The sequence below is a fragment of the Neurospora tetraspora genome, assembly GCF_033439725.1.
Source record: "Neurospora tetraspora strain CBS 560.94 chromosome Unknown B0H65scaffold_3, whole genome shotgun sequence".
NCBI classification, from domain to species: Eukaryota; Fungi; Ascomycota; class Sordariomycetes; order Sordariales; family Sordariaceae; genus Neurospora; species Neurospora tetraspora.
In genome coordinates this window covers 182706-203175 of record NW_026944385.1, presented here as the reverse complement: position 1 = coordinate 203175, position 20470 = coordinate 182706, and the positions used below count along the sequence as shown (strand labels likewise).

General features: G+C 53.7%; 6 protein-coding genes across 6 annotated transcripts; 4 read left to right on the top strand and 2 right to left on the bottom strand.

Moving 5' to 3' along the window:
• Positions 1–3581: 3581 nt before the first annotated feature.
• On the top strand, positions 3582–6536 carry B0H65DRAFT_424232 (Piwi domain-containing protein; the record flags this gene model as incomplete). The annotated part of the gene is made up of 1 exon (XM_062824501.1): positions 3582–6536. One exon carries the CDS (start codon positions 3582–3584, stop codon positions 6534–6536), a length of 2955 nt encoding a protein of 984 aa, XP_062682445.1.
• Positions 6537–8653: 2117 nt separating this feature from the next.
• B0H65DRAFT_460293 (uncharacterized protein) lies at positions 8654–10391 on the top strand. The gene has a single exon (XM_062826519.1). It carries the CDS (start codon positions 8729–8731, stop codon positions 9911–9913), a length of 1185 nt encoding a protein of 394 aa, XP_062682444.1. The 5' UTR covers positions 8654–8728; the 3' UTR covers positions 9914–10391.
• A 273-nt stretch (positions 10392–10664) lies between these two features.
• Positions 10665–13963, top strand: B0H65DRAFT_490364 (lethal giant larvae like, C-terminal-domain-containing protein). The gene is made up of 2 exons (XM_062827728.1): positions 10665–12983; positions 13055–13963. Exons 1-2 carry the CDS (start codon positions 10766–10768, stop codon positions 13834–13836), a joined length of 3000 nt encoding a protein of 999 aa, XP_062682443.1. The 5' UTR covers positions 10665–10765; the 3' UTR covers positions 13837–13963.
• A 479-nt stretch (positions 13964–14442) lies between these two features.
• Positions 14443–16568, bottom strand: B0H65DRAFT_147512 (cytochrome P450). The gene is made up of 4 exons (XM_062821026.1): positions 16124–16568; positions 15896–16021; positions 14991–15834; positions 14443–14919 (listed from the first exon to the last, which is right to left on the bottom strand). Exons 1-4 carry the CDS (start codon positions 16415–16417, stop codon positions 14498–14500), a joined length of 1686 nt encoding a protein of 561 aa, XP_062682442.1. The 5' UTR covers positions 16418–16568; the 3' UTR covers positions 14443–14497.
• On the top strand, positions 16569–17233 carry B0H65DRAFT_147511 (uncharacterized protein). Its single transcript, XM_062821025.1, has one exon. The coding sequence runs from the start codon at positions 16721–16723 to the stop codon at positions 17081–17083; it is 363 nt and encodes a 120-aa protein (XP_062682441.1). The 5' UTR covers positions 16569–16720; the 3' UTR covers positions 17084–17233.
• Positions 17234–17658: 425 nt separating this feature from the next.
• Positions 17659–19408, bottom strand: B0H65DRAFT_460286 (uncharacterized protein). Its single transcript, XM_062826518.1, has 3 exons — positions 18919–19408; positions 18440–18864; positions 17659–18375 (listed from the first exon to the last, which is right to left on the bottom strand). The coding sequence occupies exons 1-3, from the start codon at positions 19027–19029 to the stop codon at positions 17886–17888; spliced, it is 1026 nt and encodes a 341-aa protein (XP_062682440.1). The 5' UTR covers positions 19030–19408; the 3' UTR covers positions 17659–17885.
• Between the last annotated feature and the right edge of the window lie 1062 nt (positions 19409–20470).

Genomic DNA, 20470 nt, shown 5'->3' with positions numbered 1-20470 from the left:
TGTCATTACTGGATGTTACTAGCTCGAGCCTAGGTACCACCAAGCGTTGCGTCGTCCAGATAGGTAGTTTAGGACTTTAGGTCTTTGGGGTACACCAATACCAAGCGCATGATGACATTTATTCACAGGGTGGCGATGTCATCCTTCTGCTGTATGAGTTTTGTGTGTAGATGTGTATGTTAGTTGAATGGAACCTAGACAAAATTGATCTCTCCTCCATTTGCACCTACACGACAACTGCAACTGCAAATCGTATCAATCATCGTGTATTCTTCCAGCGACCTCCATGCTAATCACTACCCTTGTGACCTTGTCCCGTAATGCGTGCGCTGTGCGTCGACATTGTTCTATCATGATCCCCATGAGATTTCCCAGTCCCCAGCGCAGAAATTACCACTGAGTATCCTAAGGTAATCAACTCACATTGGTTCACGACCCTCATGATAAACAATCCCTTACCTCTCCCTCAAGTTACGCCAGCTCACCTTGATCTCAATATCAACGTTGACGTCTCCTGCTCGTCTTCCGCGCTCTCCTGCCCTCTCCTGTCCATGGTCGCGGCTTGCCCCCAGTGCCAACCTCCGTTTGCCTTGGTTGCCAGAGGAACCTCAACAAACAGACGAACTGCCTCTGGACCTCGAGATGAGACGATATTACTACATAGAGGAAAGTACCAAGGTACCAAGGTCCAAGGGTGTGGAGACACCAGACGACAAAGAGGAAGGCGAGGCGGACGAGGCGGTCTACACAGTAGCCAGGGATGATCAGGCTGAGAGATGGAAGTCGCGGTGGGATTTGGGACGAGGGTGGTCAAACCTGTTGAGTGAAGTGTTGAGTTTCTCGACGGATCTGCAAGACGTCACCTGTTTGAAACATGGGACGATGGGCACAGCAGGGCAGAAATGGCGGACAGAGAGAAGATGGCAACAACGGACTCTATGGCTGCCTGTGGAGGGGCATGAGCGAAGAGGCAGCAAACGGCAGAGGGCAGACGGTACATGGAAAGAGCTCTACGGTGAAAACGAACGTGCTGGACTCGAGTGAGCGGAGGGGACTGAGAGAAAGAAGACTGAGCGAAGACATCATTGACATTGGACCATGTCAAGAAAGGGCATGAGCAGGGACAAAAGGTTGGACAATATCTGTATAGTCTCATCGTTATTGTGTTTATTCCCATCCAGGCCGGGCATTCACTCTCCAGGACTCCTGGGGAGAAGTCTCCAGTCAAGCCAAATATCCCCACGCTTCGCGCTTCCTTTCTCACCAGGCGAGCTGGCTCCGAAGCAGGCATGGCCCTAGATGTCGATTTCGATATTGTCCCGCTTTAACCTGAGTACTTACTCGGGGATGAGAAAAGCACCTTCTGTTTCCTCTATATTCACCCACTCGGCTTCATCAATCCGGAGTCCGGACTCCAGACTCGGCTGGCCTCAAGCGCCAAGGAGGATCACCAACGGGCGGAAGGTTCCAACAACAACAGCAACTGGGAGCTGATCACCAAGCCAAGGACAATCATCCGAAACCTTGAACTGATGTCCACCAGGGCAGTTAGACCCGCTTTGGACGACATGGAAGCACCGTTTGAACATCGGGGGAGGAGTGATGAATGAAGGTCAACAACGCGTGCTCGGACTACTAGAGAAAGCAAGTGAATTGATGGTTACCTTTGACTGCGGGCATCTCCGTATTGACTGTATCGGGACGGAAGGATCCCTGACAGTTGTCGTGAACGTCCAATGTAGGGCAACATTATCATGAGGTAATGCCGTAGGTCGGGAGTTGCATGCGAGTGGTGATGTTTTCAAGAGCTCATATCTTCAGTTTTGGTACCGACACGCTCAATGAGAATGAGCAGATCACTACAGCGACATGACTGCATGGAAAAGCCAATGACATTGTTGTTGGACGTGTCGTGACCTTCATGATGTTTTGTTTGAGTGATTGCCATGTTCAGGGCGGGGGTCAGTTTCCCAGATTCTCTGAGTGGTCACTCCTCCGCCATGACTCTTTCCGTGAATATTTTCGCAGATGCTGACATGATGAAAGATCGGAAGTAGTGAGTGAAGCTCATCCTGCAACTGGAAGCGTCATCGAAATATCATGACGTTCCTGCTTGCGGAAAGGCAATCTCACATGGAAGCGCCTTCCCAGTCCACGTAATCTCTGCCTTCATTTCCCTCGGCGTTGACCGGCCAATGCTTTACACCAAAGATAAGCTACCTTGATGGCCCGTCACCGTGAGTCGCGACTTCCCAACCGGATTGCCTCCACTTGATGACACTTCCACTGAAAACCCAAACCGTCTTGGCACTTGCCCACCACATGATTTCGTGACAACCGTTATTACGAAGTGTAGGTATTTACCTTACGCAAACAGGAAACTTCACAGAAACAGTCATTGCTCTCATCATTGCAAGTATCATCGCTTGCCTGGCAAGAAAGTAGGAGTCAAGACCACGGTGATAACTGGGCAAGTCACATGGAAGTGTTTGATGATCCCACTGACCGGACACTCCGTCACAACTTCTTTTCCGGTTACCGTCACAGGTAGTCACAGTCGGAGGAATATTCGCAAGCACGTAGAGTACCTCTCTCCAGTTTTCCAGGTTCCAAGCTTGAGTAATCTCCATCTCCTTGCTGCCACAACTTTGTGACCATGGGATCACCACCGAGTGTTTGATATGAACTCAACCACAACGTAGTAAACAGTTCCATACCGCAGTGAAGGTGATTCAATCTTGTATATTAGAGAGCGTTGGACTCACCAATCTCGGAGTCCAATGTTTCATGGTGATGAAATTTCGTGTAAACGGTCACCACAGAAAGGGCCGCAACTGGCAAGAGCTGCCGCTGAGTGTCGGACCATACACTCTGTGCCGTCCAATCGATCCTTCGTCAAACGAAAGGCAGCACCCTCTCTGTTGCTGCCCCTCTTATCTCCTTCTCTTTTTTTTCCCTCCCACTCTTCCCACTCTTTCCCCCGCCACACTTTTCTTCCTGAGTCATCTCAACCTTCAACGCAGGGCGAACACTCGCCTTGCCCACCGTCTTCTTTCTCTCATCGCAACCCTCAAACCTTCCTGATCGCCCAAATTTTGAGAGTCAGACGAACAGAGGGCAGTACTCATCCTGACTTGCCTTCTCGTCTGGTCTGGTTGATTGTTTCCATTCACGCGCTTGCATCAGGTACGTACCCTCCTCTGGCCCCGTGGATGATCCTCCAGAATGCTATAAGAACCCCCCTCCCCCCCCTCCTAATCCTCTTCCAAAACTTCCTCCTCATCACACTCAACCAAGGATCAATCACTTACTCCTTTGTCTCTCTCCCTTCCCTTCGACAGCAACCGCAGCAACCGACCAAGACTTTCGTTTTCGACAGCGATTTGACCTAGACGCCGGTCTACAGTCTTGTGAGTTTTACCCCCTCCTCTCCCCTCACTGTCCACACAAGAGATACACCTACCCATCTCACTTCCTCATCATCACACTGGAACGTACCCACAGAACAACCACTGACTCTTGTCTCAACCAGTACCTGCAAAATGTCTGCTCCTGGATCTCCCTCTAGCTCTAGCCCCAAGATGTCCGGCCAGAAGATGACCTTGCCCACGCGCCCTGCCGGCCCGCCTCAGTCGCCCACTCAGGCTCGTTCTCCCTCGGGTGCCTCTGCTGCCTCGGGTGCCGCTCCCGGTCAGGCTCGCTCTAACTTCCCGCCCCCTCTCGGCTATGATCCCGGCAAGATGGACACTCGTGCCCCCTTGAGCCACGAGGAGCGTGTCGGCAAGCGCGTCGACTTGCCTGCCGATGCCTACACTGGGTCCGATATCAGCAGCACCTTTGCCGCTCGAACCGGCTTCAACACCGAGGGCAACAGCATCAGGGTCGCCGTCAACCAGTATCCCGTCACCAGGATCGCCAACATGGATGTTTCCCAGTACGACATTGCGCTGAGCCCTGAACCCACCGCCGGCGTCGTTTACGACAAGGTCTGGAAATCCAAAAAGGTCCAGCAGAAGCTTGCCTCTGTGACCAACAAGCCCTGGATCTACGACGGGCGCAAGCTGGCCTGGTTGGCTCAATCGGTTGATGAGATGCGCGTCATGGTTGACCTCGATGAGGAGCGCGGCCGCAAGCCTGGTGGCGAGAGGAAGAACGTGTTTCACATCACTATCAGGCCCACTGGTAAAGTTCGTCTCCAGTCTCTCAGGGCTTACCTCGAGAAGAGGGCTCCTTGGGACAACCATGTGCTCGAGTGCATGAGTTTCCTCGACCATCTTCTCCGTCAGGGTCCTTCCGAGCGCATGAAGACCATCAAGCGCAGCTTCTTTCACGCCTCGATGCCCAACCGAGAGCTTGACATGCTCCTCATGGCATACAAGGGTGTCTACGCTTCATTCCGCCTCAGCCAGAACATCAAGCAGATTGGTCTCGGTGTCAACGTCGATGTGACCAACCAGGCCTTCTGGAAGGCCAACACAGCCGACAAGATGATGAAGTATGTGATCAACACCTACGGCGGGCTGAGAGGTAAAGGGAACATGCAGAACCTTGACGACCAGTTGGTCACTAGCGCGTTGAAGCCCCTAGTCAACCGCACCACGGGAAGGTACGAGCAGTCTGAGGCCATGAGGGCCCTGCGCCGCCTGAAGGGCTGTCGCTTCACGCTCGTCCATCGTCCCAATGAGGTCAAGGAGTACAAGATCAAGGGCTTCGCCTTCGACAAGAAGTACGGCCCGGACGGCGCCAACTCCTACAACGTCACATTCAAATGGAATAATAATGGCACTGAGAAGGAGATCTCAATCAGGGACTACATGAAGGAAAGATACGGCTATGCCCTGATCCACTCAGCCGGCTGGCCCGTCATTGAGACCACCCGTGCTGGATCCTTCCCTGCTGAGGTGTGCAACATTGTGTCTTTCAACCAGTACCAGTACAAGCTGGACCCCAATCAGACTGCGTCGATGATCAAGTTTGCCGTTCAGCGCCCGGCACAGCGCAAGCAGGACATTGCAGCATCGGTTCAGCGTCTCGACTGGGCCAACGACAAGTACCTCAAGGCCTTTGGCGTCAGCATCTCCCCCAACATGGCCATCACTGAGGCCAAGGTGCTCAGGCACCCTGAGGTGTTCTTTGAGAAGAAGACCGTCAGACCCTTGAACACCGGTCGCTGGGACCTTCGCGGCGCCAGGTTTGTTGAAGGCAACAAGGAACCCTTGACTCGTTGGTGCTTCTTTGCACTCAACGGCTGTGTCGATCAGAAGGCCGTGGTAAACTTTGTCGGTAGCTTCGTCACTACTTACAAGGGACATGGCGGCAGAATCGCGCCCGGAAATCCCTACATGACCAATGTCACGGCAAACCCAGCTACGTTGAACGACGAACTTCACAAGCACATGGGCACTGCCGTCGGGGGGTACAAGAACCTGTACCCGCAGATCGTGTTCATCGTCGTCCCGGACAAGACGGCTCATGTGTATGAGCGGATCAAGAAGGTCTTCGACTGTCGCTACGGTGTTGTTACTCAGATCCTGAATGCGGATCACGTAAGGAAGGCGGCGGGGCAGTACATTTCGAATGTCTGCATGAAGGTCAACGCAAAGCTGGGCGGACAGACCTCCAGCCTCACTGCGACTAAGGCCAAGTCTCACGGGTTCTTCACCAAGCCCACCATGATGATTGGCGTCGATGTGTCTCACGCATCACCGGGCTCAGACATGCCGTCCATTGCTGCCATGTGCGCCTCAGTCGACATGGAGGGTTATCAGTATCGCGCTGCCGTCGAGACCAACGGCTGGCACAACGAGGTCTTGACCAACGAGAACATCGAAACCATGGTTCCCAAGTTTCTCCAGGCCTACAAGGACAAGACAGGGAAGGAGGTCGAGGATATCTACTACTTCCGCGACGGCGTCTCCGAGGGCCAGTTTGCACACGTCATCAAGCAGGAGGTGGAAGCCATCAAGAAGGTCTACATGGCCAGATTCAAGGGCCAGAAGAAGGCCAGGGTTACAGTGATTGTGGCCACCAAGCGTCACCACATTCGCTTCTTCCCCGAGAAGGGAGACAAGAACGGCAACTGCGAGCCTGGCACGCTGGTGGAGAAGGAGGTCACCCATCCCTTCCACTACGACTTCTTCCTGAACTCGCACCATGCGCTCCAAGGCACGGCTCGTCCTGTCCATTACCACGTCCTCATGGACGACATTAAGCCCCAGGTGAACACCTTGCAGAGGATGATTTACCACCAGTGCTACACGTTCTGCCGTTCCACCACGCCCATTTCGCTGCATCCGGCTGTCTACTATGCCCATCTGGCGGGTGCTCGTGGCCGCTCCCATGAGAGCCTGGACTACGGTGACAACGCACGTGTTCCTGAAAAGGTCAGGGAGCAGGTGAACAACCCGGACAACTTGGTTGCCAAGCATCAATCTCCCACTACTTACAGCAGCGAGTGGAAGAAGAGCAACCCGCCTCCAAAGCTGACCGTCATGGAAGGCAAAAATCACATCCACAACACCATGTGGTGGGTCTAATCTTGGTCGCTTTGGCTGGCTCTTTCTTGACTGGACTTGGATCAGTCAATCCTAGACATTGTTGTCTAGGTAGAACATGTCGACGGTGGGGAGGGGTGTGATTGGCAACCGGTGTACAAAGGGTTTGGGACTTGGATGGGTCTTCTTGACGCACTGGGGCCAGACATTTGGACGACATGGGCGATGGTGGTGGTATACTATGATCAACGGATCAGTATAGCGAGATGCTGGTGGCCGTGGAGGGAGTCAATGCTTGGGAGGATCTTGGGACCGATATCAGGAAAGGATTGATGGATGGCACTTGCACAAACATTTTCCGACCCGGGTCTAGGTTTCTTTCCAGTATTACCAGTTCTACATAAGTCCATAGCATAAGAAAGGTACCTTTACTTGAAGCCTGTTACATGAATGTGGATCAGTGAATGATCGTGATTCTGTGCAGTGAGGTTGATGTTGTGGATGGGTAAATCATCAGAAGAATGCCACTGCTTCGGAGTCTCTGCGACATGGTGAATCTGATGATTGATGGCACACGAGTTGGTTCGTTGCCAGCTCGGTAGGTAGAATGCATTGAATTGCACGGAACAGTGGTTGATTGATAATTGATGGGCTTGATAGTGGTTTGGATGAAGTTGATGGTGAGTGATGTGTACAATCTGGTGGCGGTGTTGCTCATTGCGTTGGTTGTTGATGGTTTGGCGTGTGTGTCATTAACCCTTTTAGTGATATCGGATATAAAAGCCCAAACTTCAAGCAGGGCACTCGGGGTTCTTTGCTCTTTTGCCTCGCATTCTTTGGCATATGATCCGCAAGGGAAGTGTTGATCAAAGTAAGTTTTTTGAGGTGTAATTTTACGCTTTCTGGGCGCAGTGAGGAAGGCATTGACTTGAACGTTGGAACTTTAGAAACGAAACTTGCACTTGAGGGCAAAGTTGGAAGGCGAAGGTGAAAGCTTGACTTAGGAAACAAGACTGGCAACTCATCGAGCTGGTTAGAAGTAAGGTATCTCCAAGAGCAACTGGTTTCTAGGTGTTGGGTTGGGGATTGGGGATTGCTGACCGGCTTGTAGCTGTTTAGGATTGCTGACCACGAGTGAAATCAGGAAGAAAGAAACGGGAGGCAAGAAATCAAGCAAAGCAGAAGAGAAAACGAGAAACTAGGAAGGCCAGGGGAACTAGGAAGGCCAGTGAAGCCAGGAAAGCCAGGAAAGTTGGGAAAGCCAGGAAAGTTGGGAAAGTTGGGAAAGTTGGGAAAGAGGACGACTACCAAAAGATATGGATCGACAGCGAGAAAAGCGGCTACCTCCAACACCTTCAGGAGATCGAGAAAATTCTGGAGTTGTTGGGCGTTCAATGTCCGGAAATTCTCCTCCACTCCCTAGTAATCCGGCAAATCGTGGACACTCAGCTAGTCCGTTAGATTCTGGGACTTACTCCCATCCTCGAGCTGCACCCGCACCGCCGGCTACCTCTAGTACAGCAGCCTACTCGCCAACGGCACCAAGTTTTCCACTCAGTTCTCCTCCTGGACTTAACGACTACAACCAACCACATCCACATTCAGATCCTCAACCACAACCTCAAACTCGACGTCCACTACGTCCAGCGCCATGGAGGACGCCTACTTCCCCGCCGCGCCCACCACCGGGGAGACTATTTGAGAGGGCGCTTTTATCTCCAAACCCCCAACGTCCTGCCCAGAAAGCTTCCCGGTCAGGCTCCCTTCCAAGCATTGATTTCTCCCAAAGGGAAGTTGGCGAGCAACAGGGGCAGCTATGGACACCACCACGTCCGGATTCCCCTCATCCAAGAGTTCTTCGACGTGGACCTTCTGGTTCCGCTGCTACTCGCTCCACAGAGACAGGTGCTCAGTATCCGTTTGCGAGACGACCGGTAGCTGTAGCTCCAGCTCCAATACCTCCCGTACCAGAAAAATCACCGAGACGATCAGTGGTGGGAAATAACAGGGAGCGGAAGAGAAGTCAGCTAGCTGGGGAGTTGGATGGTTTGGAGGGACGATTGGAGGGTTTGGGAGTGACTGTCGGGGAAGTAAGAAGAAAAGTCGAATATCATGAAGAAGCAAGAAGGGCCGAGCATGACGAAGAATCAAGGAGACCAGGAAGCACGGATTCAACATACTCGCAAGGCTCAGAGGGAGAGGGATCGGTCTACGCGGAGACATATCATGGGTTTATGTTTGGGGATCATGACCATGGAGAAGGGAGTCAAAAGTATGCGGACGGCGCCGAGCGGAAAAATAATAACCAGAACCGGGAACTACCACAGATCTTCTCCCCAACTACTGCGAGAACACCCAGTCCTCCGCTTGAGAGCCACTACCGACGCCACACTCCGATTGCACCTCCCGTCCAACCTCGAGCCAGGTTAGGAGGACGAGGTGAAGTAGAACCAACAAGTCCAACTCCCATACGCACCATCACTGTAGCACGCATCACAAGGAAACCAGCAAGACTGAGACCAGTGAGCACCCAGCAAGATTTGAGGACTCCTTCTCCGCTGTCGGCTACGTTGAAAGGGCCGGGGCCACATGTCCCGGATGGAGATCAATGGGAGACTTCCCCGGATACTTCCACGAACGGTGCTTCTGCTGCTGGTGGTGCCAGTCAAGGGGCTCCGATGTTTGCTAGGGAGTTGACTGCCAGTCCTGAGGTGATGAGTTCTGTTGCGGAAGAGGAGGATGAGAGGAGGGGAATGGTGAGTAGGTGGTCGACAGACTCGTCGGACTTGTCGGACTCGTCGGATGAGGAGGCAATAGATATGGAGGTGTCGCCTGTTCCTGGTTCTCTTACTCGGGAGGTAGGACGAGAGGCAGGGCAAGAGTCTGCACAAAAGCCGTCGGAAGAATATCATGAAGCTCAAGAAGTAGCGCAAGAAACACCATCCGCACGAGACAGCACCAACACCAGCAGCGGCAGCGATCCCTCCCCTGCTTCCCAAAAATACAAACGGACCGAGAAACAATACAGCGAAGACGCAACACTCCCGTTCAACAACCTCACCACCCAGCTTGCGGCTCTCGAAGCGTCCCTTAATCACCTCGTCTCTCACGCCAGTGATCTCGACACAGCCTTCGGCCAAGTGCGTGATGCCATGATCGCTTTGCGTGAGAAGGTGACGGAGACGTTGGCTGATACCCAGCAGTTCCTTGATGAGATTCAGGGAGTGGAGGGACAACTGGCGGAGGTGAGGAGGGCTATGAAGGGGAAGGGGAAGGAGAAAGAATTTGTTGGCAGCAGTGACGGAAACCAAGATGGGAGGGAAGAAGACAAGGGACAAGGAGAAGAGAATGATAATGACAAAGGTAAGGAAGTGGAACAAGACATGCAGTTTGTTGGTGAGGACGGTATTGACAGATGAACTAGGAGATCAACGAGAACAAGGAAGAGAGGTGGATCAAAGAACGGAGCAGAAAGAAGAACAACACCATCCAGAGACATCACCGGATATGTCGCCGAAGGAACCTCCAAGACGACCACGGAGGGGACCACCGAGCGGACCGGCGCCGGGAGGGACGGAGTGGGTTTGATGTCAGTCCGGACCCCGGAGCCTTGAGTTCGGGTAAGGCTTGAGATGGGAGAGGTGTTGGTGACGAGGAGGGAAGAGGAGGAAAGGGGGAAATAAACAAAACCGAGCGTAGAATTGACCACTTTCACAACATGATGACGATGCCCAACGTGAATGTCGCTTGACAGATGAGGTCTCACACTGTCCCAACAAGTAGTGAGCATCACCATTGACATGTTCTAGGTGAAAGTGCCTCATTTTTGTGGCGAGATGCCGTATCATTGCCAAACCATCATGTCGATGCTGTGATGTTTATAGCAGAGAATAACAAATGGACGACGACATGAAGTCCAAACAAAGAGCTTCCCGGACCCGTCCCGTCACGGGCCGCTCGTGTCTTGGCAATCGACCGGCTCTTCGGCACAGCGCTAAGCCCTGGGCACTGTCTCGGCAGTTTCTAGGCGCTAACTGGGCGAGCTTGGCGAATTTACAGGGGGATCTTTAGCGCACGAACATGTGATGCAGGCCCCGCCGGTCCCGCGCTCGTTGCCGTCACCGTGCGTCCCTCCCTCTCTTCCAGGTTCTACCCGACATCATCTTCCATCTTCCATCCGAGCCTGAGGACAGAGGAGATGCTCCCTCCCACTTGATACTACAAACGAGAGCAAACAACAACAACAACCGCCATACCAACAACCAGACGCGATGGCCTCATTCATCCGCGCAAAGCAGGCGGGCGTCCAGACGGACCTGTCGCAAAACATCCAGCCGATGCACTTTATGCCCGACGAACAAGCCCGCTACGGCATCAACTCCCAGATCAGCTGCCTTGCCTACGACCCCGTCCAGTCTTTGCTGGCAGTCGGCACCAACGAGTCCAAGTTCGGCCCGGGCAAGATTTATGTCTTTGGTCAACGTCGCGTCCACAAGTTCTTCTGCCCACCGCGCTCATCGTCCATCCGAGAGCTACGCTTCGTCGCCAACCGCCTCATCAGCCTCGACAGCAAGAACGAACTAGCGATATGGAACCTCGACACGGCCAACCAGGTTGCCAAAAACGTATACTCGGGCGTGGTGTGCTTGGTGACAGACCCCATGCTGGATTGGGCTTTTGTGGGATTACAGAGCGGTGATATCGCAGCCTACGACCTCGACCGCGAACGACCCTCGACCTTCCGCATTCCCAACTTTTGGCGCGAGCGAGATCCCAACCCGACCGCAGGCAGACTCGTGTCTATGCAGCTACACCCGAGAGATATCGGCAAGATCCTGATTGCCTACATGAACGGCGCCGTCATCTACTCGTTCAAGCAAAATGTTGTCCAGAAATACTTTGAATACGAGCTTCCAGCTGGAGCTCCCGGTGGTGATGGCCACGGAATGCACACGGCCCGGAAACCCAAGGTTGTCCATGCGGCCTGGCACCCCACGGGTACCTTCATCTTGACTGCTCACGAAGACGGCAGCCTCGCCATCTGGGACACCAAAGAAGGCCGTCTCGTCACTGCCAGGTCTCTATACCACACCAAAGTCAACGAGCCCACCTCCAACCCACCCAGACCGATGCGCCTCGCGCCCTTCGTCCGTATCTCCTGGTGCTGCCAAACCGATCCCGACAACACCGGTCTCCTCATCGCCGGCGGCCACAACATCGACGATCCCACCGCCAGCAACCTCACCTTCCTCGAACTCGGTCCCACCCCGATCTATGCCACCTCCTCCTGGGAAGTTCTCGCTGCCCACTTCGACGGCAAGCGGTCCCTTCCCATCTCCACGCCTCCGGGAGCGAGCGTAGTCAATTATGTTCTCATCCCGCGCTCATCTCCATACTTCAACGGCGCTCAGGACCCCATCGCCATTTTGGTCCAGCTCTCCTCGGGGGAACTGATCACCTTGACTTTCCCCTCTGGCTTTCCCATTAGCCCGACAAACATGCTGCACCCCTCCCTGTCCTTCGTTCACCCTTTTGTGCAAAAGGTTGCTGTCTCAACGGTGCCGAGGGCACGATGGCTGGGTATGGCGGAGAAGAGGAGCTTGGGGGAGCAGATACTTAGGGGAGGAGTGGAATACAGTCACAGAACGAGGAAAGAGCAGAGGAATATCGTCCAGGTTTTGCACGCCGATAACATCGTCCGCTTGTGGGATGTTGGGAGGGGCGATGAGATCGAGAATGCCATGCAGTGTCAAGTGGACGTTGCTAGGTCTCTCAACCGATTTGAGGGCGGCGTGGAAACGACGGCTATGCACATGGCGCAGGAGACGGGAGAGTTCGCGGCCGGCACGAAGACGGGCGAGGTGATCGTCTGGCGGTGGGGAATCAACAAGAATTTTGGCAAGGAGGAGCCAAGAGCCGGGGAGTGTGAGAGGGGAGGTTTGATGGATATTTCTTCCAGAGCGGAACCAAGTCTGAAGGAGGGCTTGCAGCCGTTTGTCATGCATAATATGGCTCAGGGGAGAGTCTCGGTGGTGGCGGTGTCGGATGTGGGGTTCGTTGCTGCCGGAAGTGAGGGCGGGTATCTTTCTATTATCGACCTGAGAGGGCCAAAGGTGATTCACCATGGCTCTGTCACGGAATGGTCTAAGGGAGAGAAGAGGGGGCTGTTTAAGCATTCGTCTAGCTCCAGTCACGGAGGCAAACCGGAGTGGCCGACGGTCATTGAGTTTGGAGTCATGACGCTCGAAGGGGAGAACTATTCGAGTATCTGCTGCTTCGTGGGCACGAATCTCGGGAGGGTGGCTACTTTCAAGTTGTTACCTTCTGGCCAGGGGTATTCGGTCCAGCTGGCGGGTGTTGCGAACATGGACGATAAGGTGGTGGCTATTTGTCCTATTGATGTGCAGACGGGACGGGAGGCGGGTGCCACGGGGTCTGTTGTTGCTGGGTTGAGGGAGGGGAGACAGATTGATGGTGTCTTGGTTGCTGGTGAGTTGCTTTCCTCTCTCCTTTTCTCTTACCATTTCCCTTGGTTCCATTACTGACACGTATTGCAACAGTCACCCAAACAGAATCCAAAATCTTCCGCCCACCCCACGCCCGCGGTGCATCCAAGTCCTTCGACTCCGGCATCCTCTGTGACGCCGCCGCCGTGACCCCTGCTGACACCTCTATGTCGTCTCACGGATACGCCCTCGTCGCCGTCTTCAACGACCGCACCCTCCGCTCTTACACCCTCCCGGGATTGCGCGAGATCGCCAAGCGTCCGTTACCCATGCTCGACCCTCTACGCACCCTATCAACAGTCATCGCCAAAACCGGTGACGTTCTCGGTTTCACCGGCCCCTCCGAAATTACCGTCTTACCAGTCTGGGGAGGATCCGGCAGAGCGCTCGAAAACACCCTCGACACCATGATCAACATCACCCAGGAACTGCCACCCAGACCAACAATCTCCAACGTCCAATGGCTCTCAGGCACCCAATACATTTCCCCCACGGACCTCGACCTCCTAATCGGCGGTACCGACCGTCCCCCCTCAAAGAGGATGATGGCAGCAACAGACGCAGAACGCAGCGGCGCCGGAGTCTACAACCCTGCCGCCGCCGGTGCCGCCGGGTCAAGTACAGCAAGATTGCAGGGACAGGTAAAAGAAACGGAAGGATGGGGCGATTATCTTACCCGACAGCTGAATGAGCGCACGGAAAAGCTGAATATTATGGGCGATAGCATGGATAATTTGGCGAATTCGACGAGTAAGTGGGCGGAGGACGTGGATGGGTTTGTGAAGAAGCAGAAGAGGGATTTGTTTTTGGGGGGGATTAAGAAGAGTTTCTTTTGAGCGCGTGCTGTGTATGCGGACTGGAACTGGTAAGGTAGTTTTGGAGTTGGGAGTTAGCGTTTGGGTTGGACCATGGTGGTTAGTCACTTGAGGGCAGATCTTATGTGTTGAGTTAATTGATATCTTGTTTCTCTTCAGCCTGGTCACGGCTGTGTTGTGACTGCGCACTTTTTACTAGCATCCTTCGAGGATGTGGATTCCAAGGTCAAGTGAGCATTCCGATAACCAACTTCGTCATCTTTCCCTCATCAATGGTGCTTCTCGGGGGGGGGGGGACTTGCTTGGTCTTCCACCGTTCTGTTTATCCATGCCCTCCCGGCCTGTCTTCTTTATCTGTCCGCGCGTCCTCGGATGAAGCGGTCCCCGGCCGACAAAGGAAGTCACTGTCAAAAAAATCCACTCGCAGATTGTTATCGGGCAATAAGCCATGCCCTGAATCAACGAGAGATCAGTGATAATATTGTGATAGGTACTACTACTGGGTCAGAGACGCTTCTAGTCCTGACGAGTACCGCGAACAAGGTGAAGCAACAGACAATACCATCGCCATAAAAAACCTGACACACATACACTGTCACGACTGTCAAGCTTCTCCTATCGCCCATTTACCTATCCACACCTTCCTTCAACTCCCTTCCATCACCCCCACAGCCACAGCCACCTACCTCACCCTCTTCCTCATCAACAACCTCGCATTCCAATCCGTCATAGCCATCTCATTGATATACCCGGTCTTCGGCCTCCCCTTCTTCTCATTCGCAAACTTGAACTCAAACTCATACAACATCCTAGCCATAATGAGCTTGATCTCCGCCACCGCAAACTGTCTTCCCGGACACGCCTGGTTTCCATACCCGAAACCCAGCACATTCGGATGCGTCTGTCCAGCCATGTGCAAGTGCATCTGCTCGGGTGACTCGTGTCTCTTTCTGTAGAAGCGCATCGGATCGAACTCGTGCGGGTTTTGGTAGGTTTGGGCGTCCATTTGGTGTTCAAGCATGGGGAAGGCGACGCGGGTGCCGCGGGGGATGTAAGTGCCATCTTTGAGGGTGAGGTCTTGTTGGGCTAGGCGTTGGGGACCGACTTTTGTTGGTTGCTTCTGTTAGCATTTCTTCTTCTGAGAAAGAGAGGGAAAGGGAAAGGAAAAGACATACGAATAATAGGCGGCTCCCTCCTCTGAGTCTCCTGAAAGAAACTATCCAGCTTCTCCAATCTGACACACCACTCCTTCACACTCACTCCCCCATCTTTCCCACCAGCCAACCCTGGCGGGCCCAGTTCCTTCGCAATCTCATCCACCTCCTCCCTCAACACCCCCCACCACTGCGGATGCTCACACAAATCAAACATCATATTGGCCGCCTGGCTCGCAGTAGTATGAATGCTCGCCAGCGTCAAGACACACTGTCGCGCACTCATCTCCTCCACTTTCACCTCATCCCCCTTTCCATGGTCAAGCATCCAATCGAGCAACGTATCCTGCGCCTCCTCTTCCGTGAGCGCTACCTCCCCACGTTCCGCTTGCGCCCTCTTCTCCTTCAGCGAATCGTGCTTCCTCATCTGTTCCCCGACGATGAGTTGCGCAGCCTTCAACTGCCTCAACACCCGCCTCCTAGCCGGGATCAAAGGCGCAACGACGGGGTACATCCAGGGAGGAAACATCTTCATGGTGAAACTGGCTGTGAAGAGATCAATAGAAAAGTCGACAGAAATACCCAGCCAGGTCTCATCGCGGCAGGCCGGAGAACCCAAGAAGACTTTGGCGGTCATGCGAGCGACTAGATCCCTAACGGTGTGTTCGAAATCGATTTTGACCCAGTCGTTCCCGTTCGTGGAGAGTTCAGAGAGAGGGAGGGAGATGTCCCACCCGTGTGAGAGCTCGGAGGAGGCGAGGTCGATGAACTTCCAGAGCTCCGGGGTGAGTTTTTTGCGGAGGACTTCGACGTGGAGGTTGTTGGTGAGAAGGAAGGTTATGCCGTGGTATTCGGGGACGAGGTTCTGCGGACATCAGATCAGTGACTGTTTGGGGACAAAAGGAAACGGGAGGAAAGGTACGTACGGCGACATTAGCACCCTTGTTACTCAGCTTGCTCAGTGGTATCAAGCGCAACTCGTCCAAGTACCGGATGGGTAAGATCAAGAAATCGGCGTCGTAGCGTTTGAGGACGAAGGGCATGTTTGGCATCTGTTCATGTTTCTTGCGTCAGCCTTTTTCTCCCCACCCTCCCCTGACCCCTCTGACATTCCAGTTACTCACGTCCTGATGCCTCTGGACGGGGATAGTTACCTTGGTATAAGCCTCATGCACCAAATCCCTAGCCCCCTTCACGAACCTGGTCTGCAACAAGAGCGTCGGTTCGAACCACGAGCGATAGCCAAAAGTGGGAACTGTGAGCTTCTTGCGCTTGCCGTTGGTAAGCCATTTGGCGGTGCTGGAGAGGAGCCAAGATGTTATAAGGATAAGTGCAAAGGTTTTGGGGTAGCTCAGGTGCTCGATTCGGTCTTTGATGGTGAGGTGGAAGGGGTTGAGGTGGTGTGTTCCGGTGCCTGGTGGGGAGGAGGTGTTGTGTAGTGTGTTCATTGTGTTGTTTCTTTGTGCGTAGTGGTTGGTGAAGGCTTGGTTGTGAAATAGATGAAGTTGATAGTTTGGCTTGAAGTGGATGTGAGAAAGGGACGTGGCCGTTGTGCTTTATGTCTTTCTGGCTTCTGTTGACTGTCCTGCTCTGCGTCATTCATTGGTCTTCATGGGGGCAAAGAGTCGGAGCCAGCGAAGAGGCCGAGAAATTTGAAGCTATCACATCTGAGCTGGCACATGTGAGCTGAGGCTAGACTGGAGTTTCTAGTCCGTGATACTGAAGGGAAAGTCAGAAACCTCAGTCTCCACATGACACTCATGTCTCTGCTCGTCACAAACCTTTCAACTTTTTCAGCTGGAGTTGTGGCACCGTGTGGTGTCAAGCGTTCAATCCTTCGGCCCCAATCCTTCAGCGTGCCTGACAATCATAGGCCAGCACAACAACAGCACAGTACATGTCGAGTCCACTACATCCACACCTGTTGTAATCTTCAACGGCCATCCCAATCCCATGGGAAACCTGCAAGATATCACACATGGAATCCTGAACGGCTGATGTCGTGCATATCAAAAAGAAGAAGCAAGTCCGACCGGGTTGAGAGTTCATGGCTGTGGATACTCCGATCACTTTTCAGCTGCTGGCATCGACATGTACTCGGAGGAGACATGTAGTCATGAAATCTTGGAGCCATCACAGCTGGAGGTGATTATCAACCAAAGACAACAAGATATCATGATGTCCATATCCCGCAGTGGATGCAGCGGGCACAGTGGATTGCCCTGGTGTTGATGCTGTGATGCTTCGGAGTTTCTTTGTGAGCACTGTACCCTTGACGCGCTGAGGCAGGGGTGGTAGGTACCTGGAATTTGTCACAGACACTGTGGGTCCGTAGGGCGAGCAGGGCGAGCAGGGTGGTGTCCATGTCCGCACGTGGTGATTTGCGAACATGTCTCAAAATAGGCCCGGCATAAAAGCTCGGAGATGGAACACTGTAAAGCCGGTAGCGAGGGTATCAAGGCCGAGTTGTTGTTATCCCCCAAGAAACGACAAAGAATTTGAAGCCATTCAGACTTGGGAGGTTGAGCTGGCCGATGCCGTGGATTGCCAATAAACCGGGCCACTGATTCCAGCCAGGATTTGCCAAAGTATCGTGTTTGTCAACTCGCTCTTGAAAAGCGAGTGCGCTGGATGTAAAAGAGGAGCACGGCAGGTGGTGAGTTGGGGAACAAAAGATGATGTCAATGGTGCTGTGTTTGCGCTGCAGGTGGAAAGAGGCATGCCTGTTTTGATGTTTGTAAGAGGTGGGACAGTAACGTACATTAACTGTTAAGGCTGTATCTATCACCGTTAAGTGTTAGGGACCGCTAACCCACTATCTGTGTCCCGCCTCCAAACGCGCTACATGACGACAACGACAAGAACAACAACTGGAAACCATCATCCCTTCTCCTCCTACACCATCACCACCACCACCTACAAATCCCTCACCAAAAACCCGCCATATTGCAACTTCTGAAACACCTCCTCGCCATCATACTTCCCCGCAACCTCCTTGATCAACGCAACATTTTCCTCCCCAAACCCCCGCAGCACATGCTGCCTCTTGTCTGCAAACGTCGGGCAAACAAAATCCAACAGCAACCCCCTCTCCTCCGCTGTCTTCCTTACCTGCTCGTAAATGCTATCCATGGCAGCCTGGTGCACCGCGTCATCCCCGTTCCGCGGGTACTCCAATGTGAAGACGTACCAGTTCTGCGACACCTCTTCTAAACCTAGGGCGTTGCCACCGGTGCCGTTGTCGCGGCCGGCGCGAGCGGCCGAAGAGGTCACGGGTTGAATGGTGTAGTGCAGGTCTGTGCCTTCGGTGGAAGGAGGGAGGGTAGCGGTTACGTCTTGCCAGGTCTTGTGGATGGCGAGGTAGAGGTCGGTGTCGACTTTGGTGGAGATGGTGAAGATGACGCGTCTGTGGTTGACTGTTGTCAGCAATTTCATCCTGGCAAGAAGAACGGGAAACGGGGGAAACTTACTTCCCCTTGGGAGGCCGATGTCCAATGGCCTGCGCCAGCGTCGACAGCGTGCCATCCGTCTTTGGCACAACCGGCGCCATCATACTCTCCAGCTTCCGGAACGGCTCAAAAGCCTTTGGTTCTCCCTTGGGCGTATCGGCATACAGCTGCCCGATGGCGATGAAATCCCGGTGGAAGTTGGTGAAGTACGCCGCTTTGGGATCTGTCTCCATCTCCTTGTGCGCAGCTACCGAAGCCTCGATGATGCTGGCATAATCCTCTGTCTTGTACAGGCTAACGGTATACTGCGTCTTCAACAAAGGATATGTCTGCAAATCGAACCGGGTAACGACTCCAAAGTTTGATCCGCCGCCTTTCAGAGCCCGGTAGAGATCCGGTCGGATTTCGGCGGAGCAGTAGACGACTTGTCCGTTTCCTAGGACGACCTGTTTCTGTCAGCAACCCCTCTCATGACCAGGCACCAGCACCGGAGAACTTACCTCAAACCCCCGAACCTGATCACACCCCATCCCCCTCAGATTGACGAACCCCGGCATTCCGCCTCCCAGCACAAATCCCGCCACACCAATCTCCTCATACCGTCCCCCCATCACACTCCTCCCCTTTCCTTCAAGCCAGGTATACACCTCTCCCCAGGTATTTCCCGCGCCTACGCTCGCTATCCCCGTTTCCGGGTCAAAGGACTTGTGATCCAACCGGTGCAGATCAATGATCACGCCATCTTCACGAGTGCTGCTGAAGCCCGGGTTGGGATTGTGGCCCGTGGCGCGCACGCCGAATTTGGTTTGGGTTTTGGTGATGATGGAGAGGGCGGTGCTGACTTCAGCTGGGGAAACGGGTTGGAAGTAAGCGGCCGAGGGGAGATGGCAGGTTGTTGACCTACGTGTGGTGGGTTAGTCGAGGTTGATGGGGAGAATAGGAAGGGAAAGGAGGAGGAGAAACACCTACCAGGGAGCCGTGAGAGCCACCATCGGCCCGGAGGCAGGGTCATCGGCGGTAGTGACGCGCTGTCCAAAGGTGGATTTAAGAAGGTCGCGAGCGGCGGCTGCTCGTTCAAGGGCCGTCTTTTCGACGGACATGGTTGAGTTTTGGCGGAGGAATGAGTGCTTTGTGGTGGAAAGGAGACGAGTTCCAGCTGATCTGAAGAGTTTGAGAAGGGCTGAAGACATTTTTTTGGATGACTCTATGGTTGTTGTTACGTGTGTTTGCTTATCGACTTGGCGGCACCTCAAGTGAAGCAAGAGTGCGGCACAGGGCCAGTACTAATAACCTCAAGGCAACTGGATTTGGGGGCATGAATCCAAGTGGTCGCTTGGAGACGAAGCGATATCTTGTACGACACGCGTCTGTCACGTGGATGTTGGCCTGGGTTCATCAGCGACATTCAAGGTGAGAATACATCTACCCGAGGAGTCCCAATAATTCAGGCACCGTCAAGCTGAGCCACCAAATTTTGATTACAAACACGGCATCAACCGTCGTGCAGCCCCAGGTCCCGGAAAATCATCATCATCATCATCACCACCCCCGGAGTTTCGGTGTTTCAGTCACTGGACTGATCACCGTCATGGATCCAACGCAGCCTAACAGGGGGCCATATTTCAGGGCTGCAGCGTGCTATCAACCCCTGTCGAGCTGGGCACACAGTGTACCCACCCCCATGGAACTCCATGTCTTACACTGCACGCTACAAGGTTACTCCGGGGCTTGGGAATAGCTTCCGTCGTGGTGACTTGCCCTGACATACACCCCAGCCCATGGCCCTGGGTTCACGATCCGGATCGTCCCCAGGATAGTGATGAAGTGAGACATCTTTCACAGACTCCACCTGGCAGATGGTGTCACACTCCCTGGCGGACCCAAAGCAGTGGGAGTTAGTCCGGGTTACACAACAACGGCTCCGTTGACACCTCAGCACGGCATAAACCTCGACAGTCGCACTGGGAACTCCGTGGGCGGATTACCAATCCACCGGACCACCTCGTGAGGGATATGGATTAATGTCGTGCGTTGAAACATATGATTGTTTTG

What these genes read in the sequence shown, in the direction of transcription:
- B0H65DRAFT_147512 (XM_062821026.1), bottom strand. Translation starts at nt 16,417, where the DNA reads ATGAACACACTACACAACACCTCCTCCCCACCAGGCACCGGAACACAC. An exon ending in TGCATGAGGCTTATACCAAG is followed by an intron (nt 16,022 to 16,123) that starts GTAACTATCCCC and finishes AAACATGAACAG; the next exon opens with ATGCCAAACATGCCCTTCGT. An exon ending in ACAAGGGTGCTAATGTCGCC is followed by an intron (nt 15,835 to 15,895) that starts GTACGTACCTTT and finishes TGATGTCCGCAG; the next exon opens with AACCTCGTCCCCGAATACCA.
- B0H65DRAFT_460293 (XM_062826519.1), top strand. Translation starts at nt 8,729, where the DNA reads ATGTTTGGGGATCATGACCATGGAGAAGGGAGTCAAAAGTATGCGGAC.
- B0H65DRAFT_460286 (XM_062826518.1), bottom strand. Translation starts at nt 19,029, where the DNA reads ATGGGGGGACGGTATGAGGAGATTGGTGTGGCGGGATTTGTGCTGGGA. An exon ending in ATCAGGTTCGGGGGTTTGAG is followed by an intron (nt 18,865 to 18,918) that starts GTAAGTTCTCCG and finishes TGACAGAAACAG; the next exon opens with GTCGTCCTAGGAAACGGACA. An exon ending in CATCGGCCTCCCAAGGGGAA is followed by an intron (nt 18,376 to 18,439) that starts GTAAGTTTCCCC and finishes AGTCAACCACAG; the next exon opens with ACGCGTCATCTTCACCATCT.
- B0H65DRAFT_490364 (XM_062827728.1), top strand. Translation starts at nt 10,766, where the DNA reads ATGGCCTCATTCATCCGCGCAAAGCAGGCGGGCGTCCAGACGGACCTG. An exon ending in TGATGGTGTCTTGGTTGCTG is followed by an intron (nt 12,984 to 13,054) that starts GTGAGTTGCTTT and finishes GTATTGCAACAG; the next exon opens with TCACCCAAACAGAATCCAAA.
- B0H65DRAFT_147511 (XM_062821025.1), top strand. Translation starts at nt 16,721, where the DNA reads ATGACACTCATGTCTCTGCTCGTCACAAACCTTTCAACTTTTTCAGCT.